The 21,945-nt window shown below is 40.8% G+C and overlaps 1 protein-coding gene across 3 annotated transcripts in view; it reads left to right on the forward strand.

Moving 5' to 3' along the window:
• Nucleotides 1-21,945, forward strand: part of NUP205 (nucleoporin 205) — an 87,747-nt gene that overhangs the window by 53,824 nt on the left and 11,978 nt on the right. For all 3 annotated transcript variants that reach the window (XM_051848966.3, XM_051848967.3, XM_089328649.1), the window contains 13 exons: nucleotides 2,577-2,726; nucleotides 3,236-3,307; nucleotides 4,409-4,566; nucleotides 4,999-5,079; nucleotides 5,786-5,977; nucleotides 7,102-7,366; nucleotides 7,470-7,568; nucleotides 11,459-11,607; nucleotides 12,952-13,143; nucleotides 13,947-14,068; nucleotides 16,634-16,772; nucleotides 18,209-18,335; nucleotides 21,110-21,186. In XM_051848966.3, coding sequence (XP_051704926.2) covers nucleotides 2,577-2,726; nucleotides 3,236-3,307; nucleotides 4,409-4,566; nucleotides 4,999-5,079; nucleotides 5,786-5,977; nucleotides 7,102-7,366; nucleotides 7,470-7,568; nucleotides 11,459-11,607; nucleotides 12,952-13,143; nucleotides 13,947-14,068; nucleotides 16,634-16,772; nucleotides 18,209-18,335; nucleotides 21,110-21,186 — 1,823 coding nt within the window. The remainder of the gene's footprint in view (nucleotides 1-2,576; nucleotides 2,727-3,235; nucleotides 3,308-4,408; nucleotides 4,567-4,998; nucleotides 5,080-5,785; nucleotides 5,978-7,101; nucleotides 7,367-7,469; nucleotides 7,569-11,458; nucleotides 11,608-12,951; nucleotides 13,144-13,946; nucleotides 14,069-16,633; nucleotides 16,773-18,208; nucleotides 18,336-21,109; nucleotides 21,187-21,945) is intronic.

A 21,945-nucleotide genomic window follows, 5' to 3' on the forward strand; every position in this document is an offset into this window, starting at 1 on the left:
ATGGCTACAACGGCCGGAGCTGAGCTGATCTGAAGCCAGGAACCAGCAGCTTTTCCGGGTTTTCCACACAGGTGCAGGAGCCCAAGAACTTGGGCCATCTTCCACTGCTTTCCCAGGCCATAGCAAAGAGCTGGATCGGAAGTGGAACAGCCAGGACTCGAACCGGCTCCCTTATGCGATGCCGGCACTGCAGGGGGTGGCTTTTACCCACTGCACCAGAGCGCCAGCCCCACTATAATATATTTGTAAGTCCACAATGAATGATTTAATTTCTATAGTGTTTGCTACAGAGCAGTTACAGTATTTGTGGAAGTCTGGTTTCATTTGTTACTTTCCTTATTTTATTTGGTATTTTACAACTGAAAAATTTTTTGCTTAGTATATTTTTTAGCGATGTATTTATTTGTTTGGAACTCTTAGCACAGAAGGGGAGAGAGAGAAAAAGAAAGAGATCCATCTGCCGTCTCCTGATTCATTCCCCAGTTGGCCTCAAGGGCCATGCCTGGGCCAGGCTGAAGCCAGGAGCTTCATGCAGGTCTCCCATGTGGTTGGCAGGGGCCCAAGCACTTGGACCATCCTCTGCTGCTTTTCCTAGGCCATTAACAAGAAGCTGGATTGGAAGTGGAGCAGCCCAGACTTCAACTGGTGCCCATATGGAATGCCTAGATGGAATGCCATCTTAAACCCACTGTGATACAGTGCCAGCCCCCTCTTTTGGTGTCTTAATTAAACATATTTATGGGGTACAGTGTGATAGTTCAGTACATGTATTCAGTATGTGAAGATCAAATCAATTTAGTTAGCATTTACATTTTAAACTTTTTTTTTCAAAAAACTTTTGATTAGCACTTAATAATTATACTTATTTTGGGATACATTACAATGTTACCATAAATATATGCAGTGTGTAGTAATCAAATCAGAGTAGTTAATGTTTCCTTCTCTTTGTCATTAATTTATGTTTAGTCTTTGAGCTCTTATTACTTTGGTTTGCTTCTGTGGTTTATACTAGGAAGTCTGATATTTTAGTTGTTAATATGAAATTATTTAAATATAGTGTATCATGAATGAAATTTGATTCTTTTACTAACAAATAAAATTTAAATGATAATGAAATGATGGAAGTTTAGATAGTTTTGAGTGAAAGCTATTTTATAGAAATTCCTAATTTATTTTTGTTTCTTATGTGTTTATTGAAATGAATTCAGCTATTGAAATGAAAAGTTGAAAACTAATTAAGATAGAAATCATATATAACTTAGTTTAGTGATTTGACTGACAGTTCCAGGTTAAGTTTTTATCAGGATGCAACTTTATTTTTTTTATTGACCTCTCACAATTTTTAAGAATTAAACAGTGGTGGTCTGTTGAGTTTTTTAAAGGTTTATTTTGAATCATTTCTGTTTTAGGAAATTACAGCTCACACATTTCACAAGTAAATTTCCATGAGTAGCAAATTGTCAACTTCTAAATTATTTTATTTGTTAAAATTTATTTTTATATATTTATTTTTTGAAAGGGCCTGGAACTCGCCTTCCCTGTATTTATTTATTTTTTATTTATTTGAAAGGCAGAGGAGGCAGAGAGGGATCTAGAGAGGTTTTACATCCGCTGGTTTTCTCCCCAAATGGCTGCAATGGGTGGAGCTGTGCCGATCCAAACCAAGTACCAGGAGCTGCTTCTGGGTCTCCCTAATAGGTGCAGGGGCCCAAGGACTTGGGCCATCTTCCACTGCTTTCCCAGGCCACAGCAGAGAGCTGAATCAGAAGTGGAGCAGCCAGGACTCGAACTGGCGACCATATGGGCAGCTGCTTTACCTGCTATGCCATGGTGTAGGCCCCTCAAACTTGCTTTTTAGAGTAGTGATGTATGACCTTGGAGTGTTATCTAATGGCAAAGAGTTTTCCATTTCATTTTCATAATGATTTTTAGTTTTGAGATTTTGTTTATGTAAAAAACTTTTAGAAACCCTCATTTTATATCTAATCCCAAAGAATAGCTAATATCAAATCTTTAATGATATGTGCTTTTCAAAAATTAACTTAGCTTTGCTAAAATTATGAATTTTATTATTATTAGTTATTTGAAGAATTTCATGTTTATACTGTTACAATTTAGGACTCAAGTAATATCAGAGTAATTCTCACCCTTAAATATATTTGAAACCAAATGTCCTTAATTATCTTGATGTCATAAAATTATGTAATTTAAGTTTATTTTAGTATGTTTCATAAAATCAAAATCATGAACTGTGGTAGTTTTTATACAAGTTACGTATTTGAAAATTACTTTTCTTCAGTTTGTAAAAGTATGAGAGACTCAGATGATCTTTTTGAAATTATCCTTGTAATGAAATCATGATTCTCTTTTGTTCTTTATTTGCTTTAGCTCATCATTTGAAGACATATACTAACTTGTTTCTTTTTCCCTTTCTAATTTCATGAGTGTTAATGTTGCTAAGTTTCATGAGCGATTGACTTTCTTACTTGGGAAAATATTTGATGAATTTTGGAATTCAAAGCTCCTTTGTTCTTGTGCTATTACTCTGATAAATGAAATTAATGTTTAAATTCCAGAATATGAAATATCTATGCTGAACCAAATGTCATGGCTTATGAAGACTGCCTCAATAGAACTAAGGGTAACTTCTCTCAATCGTCAACGGTCACATACCCAGAGGCTCCTGCACCTCCTATTGGATGACATGCCGGTGAAACCATACTCAGGTGGATATGTGAATATTGGCATTTGTTTCATTGTGCTGTTGACTGGTCTTGTGAATGAATGCAAGCACAAATCTGAGTCTTGTGCTTAGGATGTGATGACAGAGCAAAACGGTTCTTCCCACATTTAAAAATAGGTTTCCATAGCACGAAAAATTTTAAAATCATCACATCATTTTCACTTTATTGTCTTAAGCGTCCACATTAAATAATACCATAGTCATTGTGTACAAAATATGCCGTGGCGTTTGTGCATTGAGCCAGCATGACCTAAACTGTATCAGTATTATACATGGAAATTAAACATAAGCTCTTTAATTAATCTCATTGGCATGATTGGATCTCACCACTTTTGTAAAGTGGATCTCTTGGGGAGAGAATTAGATGAATGTTGGTAGTTAACTATCAGTTTTAACTATATTTGCAAGGGATTCTTGGATCTAGAAACAATGACGTAGAAATAAAGTAGAATGTTCTTCATTTTCTATCCATTATTATTGATGATCCAACAGATGGTGAAGGAGGAACAGAAGATGAAAATAGGTCTGTCTCTGGGTTCCTTCACTTTGACACTTCTACTAAAGGTAAGGCCCTTTGAATTGAGAATGAACTGATTTTATAGACATAAATTGCTTAAAACTTCATGGGATTATTGTTTCTGCAAATTCTGAACTGATATATAGAAAATTTGTGCACGGAGCTTGTGTGTGGTGTATTGGATCCTTTGGTGCTGGCATCCCATGTGGGCACTGGTTCAAATCCTGGCTGCCCACTTCCGATCTAGCTCCCTGTGAACGTGCCTGGGAAAGCAGCAGAAGGTGGCCCACGTGTTTGGGCCCCTTGCACATGTGGGAGACCTAGAGGAAGCCTCTGGCTCCTGACTTCGGATCCATCCAGCTCCGGCTGTTGTGGCCATCTGAGGAGTGAACCAATGGATGGAAGCACGCACGCTCGCTCTCTGTCTTCTCTCTCTCTCTGTCCCTCTCCCTCTCTCTGTAACTCTTCCTTTCAAATAAATAAATCAATCTTTTTTTTTGAAGAGAAGAAAAGTTGTACATGTATAAAGGATTATTTGTCACACATATCCTTCCTCCCTGCATTTTTTTTTAAAAAGATATATATTTAATTATTTGGAAGAGTTACAAAGAGAGGAAGAGGGAGGGAGGGAAGGATGGAGGGGCGAGAGAGAGAGAGAATTCTGCCATTGCTATCATTCCCCAAATGGCTACAACAACCAGGGCTGGCTAAATCCAGGAGTCAGAAACTTCATCTGGGTCTCCCATGTGGGTGCAGGGGCCCAAGCACATGGGCCATCCTCCATTGTTTTCCCAGGTGCTTTAGTAGGGAGCTCCATCAGAAGTGGAATAACCAGGAGGCTAACCTGCCCCCATATAGGATGCTAACACTGTAGGAGGTGGCTTAACCTGCTGCACCACAGCACCGGTTTCCTTTTTTTTTTTTTTTTTTTTTTTTCCTTTTTCTTTTTAATTAATAGGACTATAGAATGGGAAAGAAAATATTTTTGTAAGCGGATATGGCAGATATAAAATCAAATTTAGATTTCAACACTGTCTTCTTCAGCCACTGCTGTTTGTGAACATAGCATTGTGTTTAAGAGTGAACCAAGTATGTTGAATTGCTCTTCTCAGTGTCCCAAGTAAAATTGAATTACTTATTATTTCTAGTACGTCGAAAAATTCTAAGTATCCTTGACTCCATTGACTTCAGTCAGGAGATTCCTGAGCCATTGCAGTTGGATTTTTTTGATCGAACCCAGATTGAACAAGTTATTGCTAACTGTGAACACAAGAATTTACGAGGACAGACAGTCTGCAATGTGAAGGTAGGATTGCTTTAAAGGATCTGTAGTATCAAGTGAACCATCCGAAAAAAATATAAACTAAGCAGGATTTTTTGGTTTTTGTTTTGTTTTATTTTCTGTTAGAGATGTTAGTTACTAGCTTATTGGAGAGTTTGTCAAACAGCTGGGAAATCATATGCAGACCACATTTAAAGGTGAATGATAATTGGCCTTACCAGAAGGTGGACACTATCCAGGCCACTTGGGTTAACTTATCTGCCACAGAGGCTCTGTGGTCCCACTCTCTGGAATGTGAGAGACACCTAGTATTTTTGTCTCAAAATTAGTGCCATTGTTGGATTACATATGAAATCTCTTAAACTTTCCCTTCAGCAGAGTTGATAGTAATTGCTAGATGTTCTTGTTCCAGTGGGTCACATGGTCTTGTTTCTCTTTTTTTTCTTAATTATATAGCTTCTTCATAGGGTTCTTGTAGCTGAAGTAAATGCTCTTCAGGGCATGGCAGCCATAGGACAGAGGCCTCTACTGATGGAGGTAAGTGATTACATATTGATTATATCTTAGTTTTAAAGTTTCAACTGTTGAATAGACAAAATCTTAAATTGACTTATAGTTCATTAGTTAGTAAACTACTTAAAAGACTGAACTTTATTCTTTCCCTTTTGATTTTATTTTTATAAACAGAACTGAAGTTAATGTCTAATATGCTGAAGTAACATTTCTGCTATTTATTAGGGATTTGCAGCCTGACTGTATTGATAGTAGATTTCACTTGTCCTTGTCAGTGTGGGAAGGGAGGGCTGCCTGTTCACACAGTGAGGAATTTGGGTAAGCGTTCAGGTGGGAAGAACCGTATACATGAACACATAGCTGACCAGATCAAAGGAAGAGGCAAAGAAATAAAATGTGTGTCAAGGAAGCTTGCTATTGAACTTAGGGTTTAGACAGTTCTAGTGCTCTGGAGAAGGTATAAGTAGACAGCTGCAAAGAGAAAGGAGATAGGGTTACAAAGCTTATTTCCACTTCTGTCCCCTGCCTTTCCTGTGCACACACACACCCCTATTGTTCTTCATAGCCCTGGCTCGCAGAATAGCATGGAAAAGTATCTGCTGCCTGACATGCATATAGTAGTTTCCAAATAAATGGTTTCTTAGTAACTGGCAGTGTTGAAAATAGGAACCTGTTCATAACAAAGATTATTTGCTATGTATTAACCTTGTGATTCAATCTCTGGCTTTAGGAAATCAGCACTATTCTTCAGTATGTGGTAGGAAGAAACAAATTGCTGCAGTGTCTTCATGCAAAGCGCCATGCCCTGGAGTCATGGAGGCAACTGGTGGAAATTATACTGACAGCTTGTCCCCAGGACCTCATTCAGGCAGAGGACAGACAACTGATTATTCGTGACATTTTACAAGACGTGCATGATAAGGTGACACTTCCCAAATTGCCTTATACTGCTGAACAAATACAGATACCATTTAAGCAAAAAGATTGTGGCACCCTAAATTTTTTCTGTTTTAGGTTAGGGGCAGAATAGGGCTGTATAATACCAATGTTAAAACTTTCCTTGAACAAAGAGATTAATTCTGTCCAATAGTGGCTCTCAACCAGACTCTGTATCAGAATTGTCTAGGGAGTCTTGTAAAAATACACAGAGCAGCTCCCACCCCAGACCTGTTAAGTGGGACTTTTTGCAAGGAGACCATTTACGTGATCTCTAAATAAATACATACACCTCACTGAGGAATTCTGATAGGCAGCCCTTCTGGTTGAGAACACTGGTCACCCATCATCACTCACTAGTCCCTTATCTGCCGTTTTCTGTCCATCGTTTGATTATCTGCAGTCAAGAAGAGGAAGAAGGGTGAGTACAGTACAGTAAGATTTTTAGAGAGTCCACATTCATAGAACTTTTGCTATAGTGTATTGGTAAAGCTATTTTATTAGTTACTGACCTCTTGCTATGCCTAATTTATCAAACTTTATCAGAAGAATGTATGTACAGAAAAAAAACATGGTATATATAGGATTTGAGGCTTTGGGCACCACCTGTGAGTCTTGGAACATATCCCCCAAGGATGGGAGTAGACACTATATTTAAATTTGTCCGTATATATTAGCTTTTTTTTCTTTTTCACAATTCTTTTTTGTTGTTTGTGAAGATTCACATATTTGTGTGAAAGGCAGAGTTACAGATAAAGAGGGAGAAGCAGAAGGACCTTGCATCCACTGGTTCATTTTCAAATGGCCACAGTGGCAAAGGCTGGGCCAGTGTCTCTCATTTGGGTACTGGGGCCCAAGGACTTGGGCCGTCTGCTGCTGCTTTCTGAGGTGCATTAGCAGGCAGCAGGATTGGAAGTAGAGTAGCCAGGGCTTGAACTGGCACCCATATGGGATGTGGACATCACATGCAGCAACTTAACCTGCTGTGCCACAACCCTGGCCTCTTAATTCTTACATTGTTACAGTGTTGAAAAGCTAAATGTATATAAAACTTTTTGATGATCCTAGCTAAAACAATGATCCTCACTCTCGCTTTCCTTTGGCTTTAAGATACTGGATGACGAGGCAGCGCAGGAGTTAATGCCAGTGGTTGCTGGTGCTGTCTTCACCCTGACTGCTCACCTAAGCCAAGCCGTCCGCACGGAACAGAAGCAGACGTTAGTCTCGGGAGCCGGAGAGGCCCATTATGCTTTTATGCTTGACGATTTTTCCTCACCATCTTCAGCAGAGAGCCCACCAGTGGGTTTTGCTTCTATTGGAGATTCTTCGCTTCACATCATATTGAAGAAACTATTAGACTTCATTTTGAAGACAGGTTTTTTTCAGCTGAATGCTCTATACATTACAACTTGGTATTTGTTTTGACTTCCATTGTAAAAAAGTGTTCACTTGACTCCATCCGTGTCTCCTCTCCCTAGGTGGTGGATTCCAGCGAGTGCGGACTCATCTGTATGGCTCTCTGCTGTATTACTTACAGATTGCCCAGAGACCAGATGAACCAGACACCCTAGAAGCAGGTAGAATAAGATTAATTCTTCATCTTGTTTTTTAGAGATGATTGCTTTAAAAAAAAAAAAAAGGTCACATCTTCTGACTAAGCACATCTGTAATAAATGAGCTGATACAATCATTAAAGTGTGTTCTCTGACCTGGAGGAAGAATGTGTGGTTTTTAAGGGTTATGATGACAGTGCATTGCTACTGTTAAAAAGAAAAAAAAATTCTAAAATAATACTGTAAGCTTTATATACTTTTGTAACTCCCTCACTTGCCTCCAATCCTACTGAACAATATGTTGTCCATAAACTGTACTGTATTTTCTTCCCTTTGTACTAAACTGTAGTACATATGTAATATATTATTCCATATAGAATAATACATATGGAATAATACATCCATTTCAAATGGATATAACTTTTTTTTTTTTAGATTTATTTATTTACTTGAAAGTCAGAGTTACACAGAGAGAGAAGGACAGGCAGAGAGAGAGAGGTCTTCCATCCACTGGTTCACTCCTCAGATGGCCACAATGGCTGGAGCTGCACCGATCCAAAGCCAGGAGCCAGGAACTTCTTCAGGTCTCCTACGTGGGAGCAAGGGCCCAAGGACTTGGGCCATATTCTACTGTTTTCCCAGACCATAGCAGAGATGTGGATTGGAAGTGGAGCAGTCGGGACGAGAACCAGCACCCATATGGGATGCCAGCACTTTAGGCGGCGGCTTTACCTGCTATGCCACAGCGCCAGTCCTAGATGTAACATTTAACCATTTTCCTTATTCATGAGCACTTAAATTTTGTCTAATTTTTTCCTGTCATGAAAGTGCTGTGTCAGGTAATTCTTTCATATGCCTGCATTTCTCAGGAAGGATGCTTTAAGATCGAATTTCCATATCAAATAGAGTTTGCTCATTTTTATTTGAACAGGTTATATCAGATGGCCTTCTAAATAGGCACTACCAGTGTAAATTCTTTAACAGTATACAAAAATCTTTGTATACTGGTAGGAGATTTTCTTTGAACAAATTACAAAGCTTAGAATTTCTTGGTCAAAAGATAGACATATTTTAAACAGTATTGATAAATGCTGGTCTCTAAAATGTAATTAGCATCTCTAATGGAAAAAAATAATCTAGGGGCCGGCGCTGTATCATAGCATGTAAAGCCGCCATCTGCAGTACCGGCATCCCATATAGGTGCCAGTTTGAGACCCAGCAGCTCCACTTCCGATCCACATCTCTGCTATGGCCTGGGAAAGTAGTAGAAGATGGCCCAACACCTTGGGCCCCTGCACCCACTTGGGAGACCTGGAAGAAGCTCCTGGCCCTGGCTTTGGATCGGCGCAGCTCCAGCCATTGCGGCCATCTGGGGAGTGAACGAGCAGATGGAAGACCTCTCTCACTCTGCCTCTCTCTGCCTCTCCTCTCTCTGTGTAACTGACTTTCAAGTAAAATAAATAAAATTTTAAAAATAAAAAAAAAGCAATCAACCTACTTCTGAATTTAAAAAAAAAAAAAAGGAATAATCTGGAATCTTTGGTTCCCAGAGAGGAAAACTGTTTTTAACTCTTCAGCAGACTGTTGAATATTACTCTATGCAGAGTTACTCTGCTGTTCCTTAAGAACATGCTGGAATCACCTTCTGGTAGTAGACGTCTTTGTACCCTTCTCATTTATGAGTGTTTGTCATTTTGTACAGATTCTTAACCACTATATATGTAAGGAATAGTGTATTTCATATTATCCTTGTAGTGGTTATATATAATGCCATGTAGTACCTTAGGAAGAACAGCCAAATGATAAATTTATAGAAAATGTAGTACCCATTTAAATGATGCATAACAATATTTTCAGTGTCGAGAAAAACAACAGAATAATTCAGAAAGACGTTTTAAACAAACATGAACTTTTTTATTTTTAAGGATTTTTTTTTTATTTTATTAGAGTTACACAGAGAGAGAAGGTATAGAGAGAGAGAGAGAGAGGGAGAGAGAGAGAGGTCTTCTATCCACTGGTTGACTCTCCAGTTGGTCGTAATGGCCGGAGCTGAGCCAGTCCAAAGCCAGGAGCCTCCTCTGGGTTTCCCATGTGGGTGCAGGATCCCACGGTCTTAAGGCCATCTTCCACTGTTTTCCCAGGCCATGGCAGAGAGCTGGATTGGAAGTGGAGCAGCCGGGACTTGAACTGGTGCCCATATGGGATGCCTGCACTATAATAAGCAGCACTTTACCCGCTACACCACAGTGCCGGCTCCACAGGAGCCTTTTCTGAGAAGATAATGGTGTGGGCTTTTGCACAGTGGTTAGATGCTGCTTGCAATGTCTGTGTCCCATAGTTCAGTGTGTCTTTAGTCTTGGCTTTAAGTAGTTGAATCCCTGCGACCACAAGTGAGACCTGGATTGAGTTATGGGCTCCTGGCTGCAGTCTGTCCCAGCCCTGGTTGCTGTGGGCATTTCGGGACTGAGCCAGCGAATTGAAGATCTCTGTCTTTCTGTCTCTGCCTTTCAACTAAAATTAAAAAAATAAATTTTAGAGATAGAAAGAGTTATAGTAGAACTTCCCCATTCCAAACATTGTCCATGTTCTTCTCATTTTTTGGGGAAATTTATTTATTTATTTGAAAGGCAGAATTACAGATAGACAGAGACAGAAAGGTCTTCCATCCGCTGATTCACTCCAAATGGCCACAGCAGCCACAGCTGGGCTGATCTGAAGCAAGGAGCCAGGAACCTCTTCTGGATCTGCATCACAGAGTAAGGATCCAAGGACTTGGATCATCTTCTCCTGCTTTCCTGGGCTGTGGTCGAGAGCTGGATGGGAAGTGGAGCCCCCAGGACTTGAGTCTGTACCATGATGGCACTGCAGGTGGTGCTTTATCGACTATGCCACAGTACCAGCCCTTCTTTTTTCTTTTTCTTTTTTTTTTTTTTTTACATTCATTTAGTTGAGTTGGCATAATCACTGCTTAACCACTATGTGAAGCTATTAAAAACATGCTGTTTATGAGAAGTTAGCAAGATGGCAATTTGAAAACTTACATGTAGGTACAATGCCTGCAACACCAGCATCCCATATGAGTGCTGGTTAAGTCTTGGCTGCTCCACTTCCAACACTGCACACTGCTAATGTGCTTGGGAAAGCAGCAGAAGGTGGCCCAAGTGCTTGGGCACCTGCATCCATATGGGAGACCAGAGGAAGCTACTGGCTCCTGGCTTCAGCCTGGCTCAGCTGCATCTGTTGCAGCCATTTGGAGAATGACCCAAGGGATGGAAGCTCTCTCTTTCTCCCTCTCTCTCTTTCTCTCTATAAAAATTAATCTTTAAAAAAAAAAAAACAAAAACAAAAACCAAAGAAGTTCTATGTAGTAGTTAGGGAAGGAAGTCATGAGGTTGGTTTAAAATATGGGTTATTGCTTTATTTAATGTATTTAGAAACTTTTATAAGAGGTTTACATGAATCATAAAATGTGTTATCATGCCATTAATTATCATTGTATATTTAAATTACCTTTATAATGTGTGTGTTTTTTATTTTTAATAAGTATTTTGACCAAAATAATCAGGATTCTGATGGATAATTTTATCCATATTTTACTTGATTTCTCCTGGCTAAATTCTCAAGCTCTCAATAAAATCACATTGGTCAGCAGGATAATTAGAGCATACTGTTTCTCTTAGAGTCTCATAATTCATTTTGATTTCTTTAAGAATGTCTTTTCCTGATACTGTTATTTTAGTGTCCATTCATGAAATATGTACATTATGTTCTTTAAAAGGTCATGTGGCTTGACTCATTGGTTAGTGAGCCTTTGTGTACATTCAGTAATGCAAGGGTTTTTTTTGTTGCATATGAGGCATAATTGCTCACTTACTCATTTTTATTAGAGTATGCTTTCTATTTTAACTCCTTAGCTAAAAAAACAATGTGGGAAAGGCTGACGGCCCCTGAAGATGTGTTTAGTAAATTACAGCGAGAAAATGTAGCTATCATTGAGAGCTATGGTGCTGCCCTCATGGAGGTAGTCTGTCGAGATGCTTGTGATGGTCATGAGATCGGAAGGGTAAAGTACTTCTTGTTTGCTATTGTAACTGAGTATGTATTTTGACTTACTAAGCTACAAACTGAATCAGCTTTTGAAATGTATTACACATTGAGCACTTACTTTGTGTAACAGAGAATTTGCTTATTTGATAGGACTTCTGTTTTGTTTATTCATATTTTTTAAAAGATTTTATTTATTTATTTGAGAAGTTAGAGTTACAGAGAAAGAGAGACAGAGAGACAGAGAGAAAGGTATTCCATCCACTGGTTCACCCCCCATACAACCAAAATGGCTACAGCTGAGCTGATCTGAAGCCAGGAGCTTCTTCTGGGTCTCCCACGCAGATGCAGGGGCCCAAGCACTTGGACCATCTTCCACAGCTTTCCCAGGCTATAACAGAGAGCTGGACTGGAAGAAGAGCAGCTGAGACTAGAACCAGCGCCCACATGGGATCCCCGTGCCACAAGCAGAGGCCTAGCCCTCTACACCACAGTGCCATCCCCTCTTCATATGTTTTGTTTAATTCTGTTTAGAATGTTAATTCAGAGCTTCCTCTCAGAATCATCTCTTTTGCTAATTTTGAGGTTGGCTGGGGTAATAACAGATTAAAACAAAAGAGATACTGCCTAAAAATGATTTATCCAGAATGCTGGATAAATTGCCTTTACACTGAGTTTATCTTTCTCTGCCTAAATCTTTGTGAGTGGGAACTTGCATTTATAGTTCTTTACAATATTGTGACATCCTAGAGATAACACTGAGAAGATAATTTTCTCCCAGTGGAAAATTATGTAGCAGTAAATCATGTTTTTGAAGACCACGGAAATATGGTTTTTAGAAAGAGGATATACATGTAGTAATATCTCAGTTATGTTTGAAAAATCCTTAAATTATTTGTAGACATAAAAAAACATAAACAGAAAACCCAAGAAAAACTGCCCAGAGATAGACCAAAAAGGATGAACTGTTTTCATTAGGTCTTATACTTCTCATGTAGTTTTCTAGGCTTTCTGTACTGAGTACATAAAACTGTACAATTAGGAAAAACAGCTATTTTTCAAAACTTCTTTAATAACTGATGTCTAGGTGATGGTAAAATATAGTCAGTATCATTATCTTAATGTGTAGGTTTTGTTTTAGAAATGCAGTTTTACTGTGAAAATTTTCCTCTTCTTAATGAGTTGAGATTCTGGACCCATACATACAGTTTTCAACTTTAAAAAAAAAAAAAAAAAACGGAATTTTGTTGCAAGCAATAATTGCCATGAGAAAAGTTCTAAATATTTGCAGATAGAGACAGTTACTGTTGCTGATCCTATAAGTGAGCTCCACGTCTTAGACTTTGTTTCACTGTCTCTTCAGATGCTGGCCCTGGCTCTCCTGGATCGGATCGTCTCTGTGGACAAGCAGCAGCAGTGGCTTCTGTATCTTTCCAACAGTGGCTATTTGAAGGTCCTTGTGGACAGCCTGGTAGAAGATGACCGTACTTTGCAGAGTTTGCTCACTCCACAACCTCCCCTTTTGAAAGCCCTCTATACTTATGAATCCAAAATGGTAAGGCTTTGTGAATACCACTTGATTATTTCTTCTTGGGACTGAAGATATATAAAGAGAGTTTATGTGACATGCATCTTGAAGACTGTCTTCTGTGACACAAGCTGTCTTCAGCTTTGAGGAGTTTTGCATCTGGGGAGCAGTGTCCACTGAGCGTGTGAAAGATGGATTGAAGTGGTCCTGGCAGGCTAGTTTGGTGATGGGGCTGCTGCGGTCACTAATGCTGCACGTGGAGGCAGCAGTGAAATTCACTCTGCATTGGCTGTTTGTTGAGAATTCCAGTGCTCTGGCTTGTACTTGCAATGCAGAATTTTCAACACAGAGACGTTGGCTCGGACTCTATTTCGTTTCCTCTAAATCTGTTTTAATTTTGGTTCCTCCTGGTTGAACTTAACATGAATATCACAATAATGGAAGCACAGAAGTCTTAGACTCTTCTGTAACTCCTTTGTCTTTGTTCATTCATTGATCTGGCAAGTTTTCACTGAGTACCCAGTATGTGGCATGCATGGCACTGGGGACTGCAGACACAGCTGTGAGCAAAACAGAAATTTCTCTGCCCACATGATAATGACAGAAACTATTTTAGCTGAATTTTTAATTCGCACAAGGCCCCATTTGCATTCAGTGTAGATATGTTGTACCTCTAATCCCTTATAAAAATTCAAGAAAGGCAGTATGTTGTGCCCGGATAGTTAGCCCAGTGGTGATCAAAGATGGAAAATATACCATGAGAGAGTCTCATTTCTATGTGAGGTCCTTTCTATGATTTCAGCACTGCTTTTTCTTCTGTGACTTCTTAGGCATTTCTCACAAGAGTGGCTAAGATACAGCAAGGTGCGTTAGAGCTGTTGAGATCTGGAGTGATCGTGAGACTAGCACAATGCCAAGTCTATGACATGCGCCCAGAAATGGACCCACAGGGGTAAGTGTCCATATAGGCCAGTTTGATAAAAGTCTGAGTAAAAGGTTATTAAGGAAATAACAAACATCATTTTCCCACTGGTTTATAGCTCTGTGTAGTATTCTGTCATTTTGATTTTCTTTGTGTGTTTGGTTATATTTCCCTGTCATTTCCTAATAAATGGAAATTGTTTGTAATAACAAAAAGTAAATAGGGGCCCAATGCTTTCCATTTTAGATCAATAATAGAAGAGAGAATGTGGGAAAGAATTTTGTTATTAAATGTGTTCCTTCCCCACATTTTCTTCTTTTAAGATTTTATTATTTATTTGGAAGGCAGAGTTAGAGAGAGGCATAGAAAGAGAGAGAGGTCTTTCATCTGCTGGTTTACTCCCCAGATGGCCGCAGAGGCTTTTACCTGCTATGCCACAGCCTCGGCCCCACCTTATTTTCTTATTCAGTAGAACTACTTGTTTTCTGTTATAGTGGTCTTTTAAAGTATTACAGTGAAATTATAATTTGTTACAGATTTCAAATTCTTTTTTATTTATTTATTTTTTTGACAGGCAGAGTGGATAGTGAGAGAGAGAGACAGAGAGAAAGGTCTTCCTTTTCTGTTGGTTCACCCCCCAGTGGCTGCTACGGCCTGCGCACTGCGCTGATCCGAAGCCAGGAGCCAGGTGCTTCTCCTGGTCTCCCATACGGGTGCAGGGCCCAAGCACTTGGGCCATCCTCCACTGCACTCCCAGGGCATAGCTGGACAGGAAGAGGAGCAATCAGGACAGAATCCGGCGCCCCGACCGGGACTAGAACCCGGGGTGGTGGTGCCGCAGGCAGAGGATTAGCCTAGTGAGCTGCGGCGCCAGCCCAGATTTCAAATTCTTGATGATTTGGATAAGATTTCAAGGTTTATGATTTTTTCTCCTCATTTGGACATTTTATTTCCTGGTCAATTATAAAGCTTTAGATGACATTGTTTTCCAGTATTAGTAATTTCTCAGTTAAATTTTAATACAAAAGCTTTGAGTTGAAATATTTTTTTTTTTCGTCTGTGTGACTGCAGCAGGTACTTGGGCTACTCGTGTAGGAGACTCAGATAGAGTTCCAGGCTCCTGGCTTCGGCCTGGTCCAGCCCTGTCTAGTGCAACCATACTTTCAAATAAATAAACAATTCTTAAAAAAAAAAAAAAAGAAAAGCCAAGAGATTTTATAGCCTCCTTTTAACTTTTATTTTAATTTTCTATAATGGACAGTGTATGTTCATTTTTGGCTTAGCCAATGGAGAGGGAAATTTGGGTGAAGTAGCTTGTTTTTATCTATTTCTTACAACCTCTATGGCCCAATGAAACATTTAGAGAAGAATCAATATGTTTGGGAAGTTTTAAACATTGGCTTTCCAATTATGCAAGCTTTTCTTTGTAAGAGTTTTCAAAATTAACACTTTTTTTACTAAGATACAGGTTTATATTTTTAATTTATATAAATTTATTTGAAAGAGATGAAAATCTTCCATCTGCTGGTTCATTCCCCCAGTGCCTACAACAACCAGAAGCCAGCTACTCAACTTGGTGTCCCTCATTGTTGATAAGGACCCAGCCACTTAAGCTGTCCCCTGCCTCCTCCATGTCCACATGAGCAGGAAGCTGGAGCCAGGAGGGAGACTGGGACTTGAATCCAGGGACTCCCATATATGGGATGAGGGTGTCCTAAGAGACATCTTTCACTGTTGTGCCAAAAACCTGCCTCCAAATAGATGGTGTTTTGAATCACTGATAATCCAAGCAGAGTGAACAGTAGCTTCATATTTCAATTGGCTGGCTGTTACTCATTTGCCATTTAAAAGGTAGTTGTTAAGAATGTATCTCGGCCGGTGCTGCGGCTCACTAGGCTAATCCTCTGCCTTGCGGCGCCGGCATCCCAGGTTCTAGTCCCAGTCAGGGCGCCGGATTCTGTCCTGGTAGCCCCTCTTCCAGGCCAGCTCTCTGCTGTGGCCAGGGAGTGCAGTGGAGGATGGCCCAAGTGCTTGGGCCCTGCACCCCATGGGAGACTAGGAGAAGCACCTGGCTCCTGGCTTCGGATCAGCGCGGTGCGCCAGCCGCGGCGGCCATTGGAGGGTGAACCAATGGCAAAGGAAGACCTTTCTCTCTGTCTCTCTCTCTCTCACTGTCTACTCTGCCTGTAAAAGGTATCTCAAGGGCAGGGATTGTGGTATAGTGGCTCAGGCTGCTGCTTGGGTTGCCCACATCCCTCATCAGAGTGCTTAGGATCAAGTCTGGGCTGCTTCTGATGCCAGCTTCGCTAGTGGGCACCCTCGGAGGCAGCAGGTGCTGATGACTCAAGTACTTGGGTCCTGCCCCCCACAAGGGAGGCCCAGATGGAGTTTCCTGCTCCTGGCTTCAGCCTGACCCAGTCCTGGTTGTTGTGGGCGTTTGGGGAGTGAAACCGCAGATAGAAGATAAAGCATGCATGATTGCTTGCTCTTTTTCTATGCCTTTTAAATAAATAAAAATAAACGAACTTTTTAAAAGAAGACTGTACCTTACTTGTTGGAATGTTGCTCCCTTCTTGCTTGTTGACATGAATCAAGGATGTTTGGCATGAGAGATCACCCAGTGTTCATCCCTACGCCGGTGGATCGCTACCGTCAGATCCTCCTTCCAGCCCTCCAGCTGTGCCAGGTCATCCTCACATCCAGTATGGCCCAGCACTTGCAGGCAGCAGGGCAGGTAAGGTGAATCTTTATTCAGGAGGCTATACTGAGCAGAGCTAGGTATAAAAAACAGGCCCCCAGGTGGGCATTGTGGCACAGCAGCTTAAGCTGCCTGCATCCCATATCGGAGTGGCGGTTCGAGTCCTGGCTGCTCTGCTTCTGAACTGGCTCACTGATAGTGCACCCAGGAAGCAGCAGAAGCATGGCTGTGGTACTTGGGGCCTTGCCACCAGCTAGGGACACCTAGATGGAGCGCCTGCCTCCTGGCTTTGGACTGGCACAACTCTGTTCCTTTTTCCTTCTGTCACTCTGCCTTTGAGATACCTTCATAAATAAACAACTCTTTTTTGTTTTTTAAGATTTATTTTTATTTATTTGAAAGAATTACAGAGAGAGGTAGAGACAGAGAGTTCTTCCATCTGTTGGTTCACTCCCCAAATGACCGCAAAGGCTGGAGCTGGGCCGATCTGAAGCCAGGAGATTCTGCCAGGTCTCCCATGTGGGTACAGGGACCAAGGATTTGGGCCATCCTCCACTGCTTTCCCAGGCCATAGCAGGGAGCTGGGGGAGCTGGCTTGGAAGTGAAGCAGTGGGACTTGAACTAGCTCCCATATGGAATGCCGATGTTGCAAGCCAGGGCTTTAACCTGCCGTGCTACAGTCCTGGCCCCAAATAAACAAAGTTCTTAAAAAATAACTAAATAAGGAAACAGGCTCCTGTACTTTACTCTGATCTTGCTTTGGATTTTATCTTTGATCTGTTTCTGTATTTTGATTTGAATAAAACACTGTAATTAATTAGTAAAATCATGAAATGGAGAGCAAGTGATTGAAACTTGCTCTTTTATAAGTGAAAACAGTTATAATGAGGATAAGCTGGCTTCCAAGATGTAACTTAATCAGATTTATTCAGAGAAATGTGTGTTGTGCTTTGCAAAAAATACTGAATATAGATGATAACACAGTAATTTAAAGAAATGAATTTTTTATCAAAATTTTTTCTTTAAACACCAGAGATTATCATATTTCGATGAAACCTTCAATCAAATGTATGCATTTGTTTTTATACTTCAACAAGAGAATTAGACAAAAAATTTTGTTACTGTAGTCAGTGTCATGGAGCAGCTCCTTAGTTCAGTAGTCATTTACCCACCTACTTATTTTAAGTTCTTGTGCTAGTGGTCATATAATGGTTCTAACACAATAGTTATATTAAACTCTTCTAGAGCAGACTTTAAATGCTTGATTTATAAATTTTAATATGATCCTTATCTTTAGATTTCTTGTGGATTTTAGTGTAATTGCTTCCTGAAAAAATAAACTTACATGTAGGAAACAGTCTCTGATTCTCATGCTGAATTACATGCTTCAGTATTATTGTGATGCATTATGCATTTATAATAAAATTTTCTCTTTCTCCTCCTCCTGTTTCTCCTCCTTTTCCATTGCCTAGGTGTTGCAGTTTCTCATTTCGCATTCAGACACCATCCAAGCCATTCTGCGCTGTCAGGATGTTAGTGCTGGGTCTTTGCAGGAGCTGGCTCTGCTGACAGGAATTATCAGTAAAGCCGCACTTCCTGGTGAGTTGATTGTGCTGAATGGACTGATTTATTTGAAAGGCAGAGAGAGAGAGAGCGATATCTCCCATCTGCTGGTTCACTCCCCAGGTGGCCACAATGGCTGGAGCTGGGCCGATCTGGAGCCAGGAGCCAGGAGCTTCTCCCTGGTCTCCACATGGGTGCAGGGGTTCAAGGACTTGGGTCATCTTCAGCTGCTTTCCCAGGTCATAGCAGAGAGCTGGATCATCAGTGGAGCAGCCAGTCTTGAATCGGCGCACTTATGGGATGCTGGCACTGCAGACAGCAGCTTTACCTGCTCAACCACAGCGCTGGCCCCCTCAATGGACTTTTTTTTTTTTTTTTAAATTTTTTGACAGGCAGAGTGGACAGGTGAGAGAGAGAGACAGAGAGAAAGGTCTTCCTTTTGCCGTTGGTTCACCCTCCAATGGCCGTTGCAGCCGGCACATTGTGGCCAGCGCACCGCGCTGATCCGATGGCAGGAGCCAGGAGCCAGGTGCTTCTCCTGGTCTCCCATGGGGTGCAGGGCCCAAGTACTTGGACCATCCTCCACTGCACTCCCTGGCCACAGCAGAGAGCTGGCCTGGAAGAGGGGCAACCAGGACAGAATCCGGTGCCCTGACCGGGACTAAAACCCGGTGTGCCGGCGCCACAGGGCAGAGGATTAGCCTAGTGAGCTGCGGTGCCGGCCATCCCTCAATGGACTTTTAAGAATTCTTCACTGACTGATATACTTGATAGATACATGTGCTCATTATAAAAAAGCTTTACAAAGTCATGCTACCTAGAGATGAACAAATGTTAGCATTTGATCAATATAATTTCTTTTTCTTCTTCTTAAAAAAAAAAAAAAAAAAAAAAACACACACACAACAAAAAACCAAGGCAGCCACTGTGGCATAGCAGGTAAGGCCACCTGTGTCGCCGCATCCTGTGTGGGCACTGGCAAATGTATCTTTCTCTCTCTGTCATCGCTGCCTTTCAAATAAACAAATTTTTTAAAACAAGGTTTATTTATTTCATTTGAAAGGCAGAGTTAGAGAGAGGTCTTCCATCTACTGATTGACTCCCAAATGGCCACACAGCCAGAGCTGGGCTGCTCCGAAGCCTGGAGCTTCCTTTGGTTCTCCCACATGGGTGCAGGGGCCCAAGTACTTGGGCCGTTCTCCACTGCTTTCCTAGGTGCATTAGTAGGGAACTGGATTGGAAGTAGAGCAGTGGGGACTCGAACTGGTGCCCACATGGGATGCTGGCACCACAGCGCCTGCCCCAGTCAATATCCTTTCAAACATTGCTCTATGTATATGGGGCATAACAGATGTTACTTATGAGAGTGGAATTGCCTTTTACGTGCTATTTTAGAAAATATTTAATTTTATTTGAATTTAGCAGATTTGAAAAAACTTACTAATGAGAAACAGGAGGAGTTACTGGATTCTAGATAACTGTTTCTTTGCTACTGAATACAGAAATATTTGCTCTTAAAAGATCACTATAATTAAGAAAAAAAAGTTTATGAACAATAAACAATTATTGATATGATTTGATCACTTTTTCCCTCCATGTAATCTCTATTATGTGTCAATTTTAGAATCATTTAACTCCTTCATGTGAAAGATGAAGTGATAATTTTTTAAAATGTTTATTTTCATTTGCTTGAGAGGCAGAGTCACATACACACAAATCCAGAGAGAGAGAGAGATCTTCCATCCTTAATCACTTCCCAAATTTCCACAAAAGCCAGGGCTGGGCCAGCCCAAAGCCAGAAGCCTGGAGCTCCAGCCAGGTCTTCCCCACAGGTGGCAGGGGCCCAAGTACTGTCATGTGCTGCTCCCAGCTTGCATTAGCAGGAAGCTTACTTGAAGTGGAGTAGCTGGGACTAGAACCAAGCACTCTGATAACGGATGTGGGTGTCTCCAGCAGAGGGTTAACGCACAGCACCACAAGACCCACTCCCTATGATGAATTTTTTTGTTCTGCCTCTTCCACCTTCAGATTGTTTGTTTATATCATTTTTATTTTGTTAAGTTTTATAACATTTACACTCAGTCCTGCAAACACACAGTGTCCTCAGCTGTTAATTATAGTGGTATTGTTACATGGATTCACTGCAAAACACCACTTCTTCCTTTATTTTGATTTATATCTTGGTATTTTTAATTTATAATATACCCCTCTCCTCAAGAAGAAAAAATACTCGGAATTCTCTAATGTAGGAATATCTAAAGGTTGCTTTGTTCTTTGGCAACGTCATCACCAATTATGATTTTTTTAAAAAAATTTATTATTTTATTTGAAAGAGTTACAGGGAGAGAGAAGGAGAGGCAGAGAGAGAGAGAGAGATATCTTCCATCTGCTGGTTCACTCCCCAGTTGGCTACAATGGCCAGGGCTGCTGGCCTCACAGGTGGCGGTTGAACCTGCTGCGCCACAATACTGGCCCCAGTGTTTGACATTGTTAAAGAGGTGAAAGAGAAAGTATTTACTGTTGAATTTAGAAAGTTTTACTTTTTATGGTAATAAATAAAAGATTTTTTTGAAAATTTTTAAAATGCCTTTTGAAATTAGTTTAATCTAGACTTTAGATTTCATCTAATTGTACATGTGCTGGTGTTACTAATTCATAAAAGGCACTTACAGTCTGTGAAATCATTTCTCAAAATAATTTCATGGAAAGATCTGTTCAGGCTCATAAAAACTAAAATATCAGATCCATGCTTCCTAGCTTTTTATGCTCTTATTATAAAACTAAATTTAAAAGCATTCTAAATTTTATAGGTATATTAAGTGAACTTGATGTTGATGTAAATGAAGGATCACTAATGGAGCTCCAGGGACATATTGGGAGATTCCAGGTAACTGTTTCTTACATCTTCAAATGGGCATCTGCTTCCTGGATTGGGGCTGCCTCTCTGAGCTGCTGTAATTCACTGTCTGCATAACGTGCCAATAGAGCTACTACTTGATTTTCCGACTTTGGAAATCGTCTTTTGACTTTGCATAGAGGAGGATGTGAGAATTTAGAGGTTTTGTGTGTGTGTTTATGAGATTTATTTTATCTGTTTCAAAGAGTTAAGAGACAGAGAGGTCTTCATCTGTTGGTTCACTCCCCAAGTAGCTGCAGCTGCTGGAGCTGAGCTGATCCGAAGCTAGGAGCCAGGAGCTTCTTCCAGGTCTCCCATGTGGGTGCTGGGGCCCAAGCACCTGGACTGTCCACCACTGCTTTCCCAGGTGCATTAGCAGGGATCTGTATCAGAAGTGGAGCAGCCGTGACTGGAACCGACACCCATATGGAATCCCAGCGCTGCTGGCCCCAAATTTAGAGGTGTTTTTGAGATTTGTTTATTTGAAAGGCAGAGTTACAGAGAGGAGGAGGCAGAAAGAGAGAGAGATATCTTCCATCCGCTGGTTCACTCCCCAGATGGCTGCAATGGTCGCAGCTGAGCCAATCCAAAGCCAGGAGCCAGGAGCTTCTTTTGGGTCTCTCGTATGGGTGCAGGGGCCCAAGTACTTGGGTCATCTGCTGCTGCTTTCCCAGTTGCATTAGCAGGGATCTTGATTGGAAGTGGAGCAGCCAGGTCTCAAACTGACACCCATATGGGATGCTGGCACCA

The sequence above is a fragment of the Oryctolagus cuniculus genome, chromosome 3 (genome assembly GCF_051225735.1).
Source record: "Oryctolagus cuniculus isolate XC-2025 breed Fujian yellow rabbit chromosome 3, ASM5122573v1, whole genome shotgun sequence".
NCBI classification, from domain to species: domain Eukaryota; kingdom Metazoa; phylum Chordata; class Mammalia; order Lagomorpha; family Leporidae; genus Oryctolagus; species Oryctolagus cuniculus.